The 4433-nt window shown below is 41.1% G+C and overlaps 1 protein-coding gene across 1 annotated transcript; it reads right to left on the bottom strand.

Annotated features, from left to right (window-relative positions):
- Positions 1–3299: 3299 nt before the first annotated feature.
- LOC140004752 (uncharacterized) lies at positions 3300–4193 on the bottom strand. The gene is made up of 2 exons (XM_072044896.1): positions 4003–4193; positions 3300–3882 (listed from the first exon to the last, which is right to left on the bottom strand). Exons 1-2 carry the CDS (start codon positions 4191–4193, stop codon positions 3300–3302), a joined length of 774 nt encoding a protein of 257 aa, XP_071900997.1.
- Between the last annotated feature and the right edge of the window lie 240 nt (positions 4194–4433).

Here is a 4433-nt window from a genome sequence, read left to right as displayed (position 1 = left end):
TTGGTGAATGCATTTTAAAAACTTAAGTTATCACTAACCATGTTAAATTGTACATTAGGTGTCAAGTTCAAGTGTAGAATAAAAACCTGCGAAATACTTAACACTCAAGTTGAAAAAAAAAAAAAACCAGAAAACCGGTGAACCGACGGTTGGACCGGTCAGACCGCGAACCGGACCCTCTCCGGTTCGCTGACCGGTCTGAGTTTAAAAACATTGGCTATAGCCACTTGATTGTCTCTAATGGCTTCTTGTTCTTGGCTTTGATCTGTCGCAGATTTGCGGTCCCCATCTTGGTTTTCAGGTTGCCTAACCCTACAAGGTCGTCCATATCGTCATCCCTCGCCCTTTATTCTATATGTGGGTATGCTATATATATATATATATAGAAATTATGAAAAATGATTAAGGTAGTATTTCATTTTAGAAATTAAAGATGCATTCCATACATCAATCTACGCATCCTATCCAAACTAGTCAAGTTACAACCTAACAAATAAAGGAACATAGCAATTAAAATTAAGTGCAGTACACGTAGTTCAAACATACACATAAGTAAACAATCCAGTAGTACAGTACAATAAACAAGATAGACATGTCGGGTAACTCAACCCTTAGTTTTCAAATTCAACTTAAAACTCCATTAGTCTAGTCCAAGACAGCCCTAGTGGACCCCACTTCTTCTTCCGGTTCTACTACCATGGGTTCCTCCTTCTATGGATCCTCCTCGGGATCTTCCTCTGCCGGTTCAATTTCACCTTCAATTCTAGGAACTTCTATGTTCTGGCCTTCCTCGTTTAAATACTCTCCCACAACCTCTTCTATCAGGACTTCACATTCAGCCAATATTTCCTCGGTCCGGTCCCTCACCTGTCTTACCATCCCTGCAAAGCGATTGTTAGTCGTCTATAACTACTTCCTTAAAGTATCGGTCCTTTCCTGTTTGGCCATCAACTCTACATCCCTTTCTCAAATTCTTTCACTTTGCATTCTCGTAACAGCCCTCATCTCTCGAATTTGTTTATAGTATGTCTGGCTTTGGATTGCCAACCTCCGCCTTTCATCTACTTTTGCCAGTACTACCCGATCGGGATACGAATACGTCATCCAACAATCACACCGACAAGTCATTTTCCACCCTGGGACGTACAATCGAAAAGGCTAACTAGGTCCCTCCTGGAATAGGACAATCCTTCATCTCCTTTGTGGCAACCCAGTTGCACCCTTTCCTTCACCACTTCCATCCATTCCTATAATAACATTTAAAATCAAAATCTTATTCAATTTAGATTAAAATCTTCTACTTGACATTTCTCTCTAATATACTTAAGACACTTCGAGATGCAATTTTCAACTTCTCAGATCATTTCAAACCTATACTCTGATACCACCTGTGATGATCCACCTCACCCTAGGGCAAATGTTAGGGTTTAGTGGACCGCCTGCCTGACTCTCGCCAGAACTCACTCACTGACATCAGCACCTCTCTTACTCGCTTTCAACCATAAATCACACAATACTAAGCTTGTAACATGAGATGAGGTATTAATCATGTATTCCAGCAAAACTCAGCAAGGAAACTTTGCATCTAAGAGCTGAAAATTCAAGCCTAGTCCATGGTCTAAAGCTGGAAAAATTTCCAGTAAGAGAATAGTTTAAAGAAATGAATTTTCACCTCTAAAGCTCTTTATTTTTCACTCAAATCCAACATGCATGTTAAGATTAATGCGTTATAAAGGATATTGGGCAACAATGTGAGATTTTTAGTCATAAATCATGGAGAAAAACTGGTAAATTCTCGCTCTCTCTTTCTCTCCCACTCGATTATAAAAAGAGGTTTTCAACCAGGTTTAAGAAAAAATAAAGGGTGATGTAGTAGAGACTTGAGGTATGGCCTAGTCCGCCTCTTGTAACTGCATGTCTTATAAATAAAATATATTGAGTTTTTTTTTTAAAAAAAACCAAGTTCTTTCCAAATTTTTCATCCAATCTACTAATTTTCTCCCTCATTTCCATAGCAAGAACACCATATATCATGTTTAACATAAGATGAAGCATATAGCATGAGTTCTTAGCAAATAAATCCATCAAAGTTCCAACTACAAAGTTGCAAATCCAAACTATCCATCACATCCATTGAATTTGAAATTCCAGCAGCATATAGCTTAGATAAGCGAATTTTCCTGTCTCAAACCTCTTACATTTTGGCTTAAAATTAACATACAACTATAGTCCTCAATAGTAATAGAGAAAATGAGTGGTTTATAGCAATTTTTACCTCCCTTTTCTTCACAAATCAACACTGGAAAATGCAGGTAGGTCACTCTTCTCCCTCAGCTCTCTCTTTCTCTGTCTTTGTCTTGGAGTGAAGAAGAAAATTGAGACTAAAACTCTCTCTCTCCCTCTTGGTTTCAAAATGTTGACTCCCCCCCCCCTCTCTCTCTCTCTCTCTCTTGTGTCTTGAAATGAAGGAATACAAATTAACTAAATTCTCTCGCTTTCTTGGTTTCAAGATAAAAGAAATGGCAGATTAGTTGGATGGTAAATTAGGATATTTTCCATGGTTATTTGGTCATTTAGCAATACTTTTTAACACATGGCAAGAAGTTGGGATATTTGTCAATTGCATGTGTTGATTCAAAACTTTATTCAACTATGGCCAAACTAATTTTAGTGGTCACACTATTGCCCCATTAATTTGTTCTAATTAGTACAGTTCCTATAAAGATAATTATGCAATAATTTAAAGCATTCTTTTTTTTAATAAAAATATTTTATTAATCTGAGAGTTAAGGAGTACATGGCAATGAAACTCTTAAGTAAGAGAAATTCAATCTATCTAAGCTAACGAAGCCTCTAACTAGGCCTGGCAAATTCTAAGGGCAATAAGTAGCAGAAGAGCGGGTTGTTCTTGCGTGTCGAGCTAGGGCATCGGCTGCAGAATTGACCTCTCGATAATTGTGTACAATATGAAATTGCCTATTCCGAACTTTACTCCAGACCTGCCGAACAAAAGCATCGATGTGCCATGGACAGTGAGTTTGCCAACGGACTGCGTCTAGCAGGGGCTTAGAGTCCATTTCAACCACCACCCTGATATGGCCAAGCGTGGCGCAAGTCTTGAGACCCTCCAATAGAGCCTGTGCCTCGGCCTCCAAACTGGTGCTATGGGCATAATACATGGAAAATGCAGTGATCACTTGACCCAAGTAGTCTCGAAGAATTTCACCCCCTCCTAAGCACCCTGGGTTTCCCAGCGAGGAGCCATCCATATTTAGCTTGAGGAAAGGAAACAGTGGTGCCTACCAATTTAGGGTAGTAACTTTGGGGGGAACCCGTGGTTTGAGAAAAGGAATCACGCCCACTGAAAAGAGCCTCGTGTCGGTAGCCATCCTATGTGTGAATGGGATAGCAATGGAAATAGCGTGAACTTCAGCCAGAATCCGACGGCAGACTTGGAAAGCGAATAGCACAACACCATCAAAGAATTGGAGGTTCCGTGCTTTCCAAATCTCCCAACATACGATGGATGTCAAGATGCTTAAAAGATGACCAGTTGCTGAAGAGGTGGAAGCACGCGCCCAATAGCCTTGAATAAGGGTAAGAACATCCAAGTAGTGTACACTCAGAATATCCAGCAAGTGCTCAAAGAAATTCCAAACATCATCCACAAGTGGGCACTGGGAGAAAAGATGGTCCACTATTTCACAGCTACTGCAAAATGAACATTTGGAGGGCATATTAAACCCAAATCCCTCCAGAACATCTGCCAGGGAGATAGCTTGATTCAGAAGTCGCCACATGTAAATTGATATTCGTAGTAGGATGTGGGAGCTCCAAATGTATCTCCTGGAAATCATAGGTGGGTGCCGTTGGCGGATGATGCTGAAGACAGATGAAACAGAGAAGCGACTGCAGGGAGTGGGGCACCACAATAGCTCGTCCCGCACCTCATTACCCAAAGTAAACTGTCGTATATGATCTCGCTATCCGCTAGAAATGAACGATGACAACGTCTCCAAATGCAAAGTACCAGCGTTATAGAAGTCTGAGATTTGAGCCTCCAGAGTTGGAACGGCGGCCTGGTCATTTGCTAGCGGCCCCCCGCCTAGCCAGTTCTCAAACCAAAAAGACGAGGATCCATCATGGACTAGTAGGCGAGTATTCCCGACCACGACATCTTTTGATCGTAGCATTCTTCTTCAAACTGGTGAATTAGATTGCTGGGGGGTGCTCAGAGAGGCATGAGCAATATCCCTAGTATACTTTGCTGCCATGATATCAGCCCATAGGGAAGAGCCCTTTTGAAATTTTCACCAAAGCTTTGCAACCAAACGCACGTTGAACCTCCTCTAGCTTCCGAAAGCCAAGGCCATTCTCCTCCTTCAGGTAGCATAACTTGTCCCAAGAGAGCCAATGCCTTTTGATTGTCCCTT

Source organism: Coffea arabica, chromosome 4c (assembly GCF_036785885.1).
Source record: "Coffea arabica cultivar ET-39 chromosome 4c, Coffea Arabica ET-39 HiFi, whole genome shotgun sequence".
NCBI lineage: Eukaryota > Viridiplantae > Streptophyta > Magnoliopsida > Gentianales > Rubiaceae > Coffea > Coffea arabica.
The sequence above is the reverse complement of the archived record's forward strand: the minus strand, read 5'-3'. Positions and strand labels throughout refer to the sequence as shown.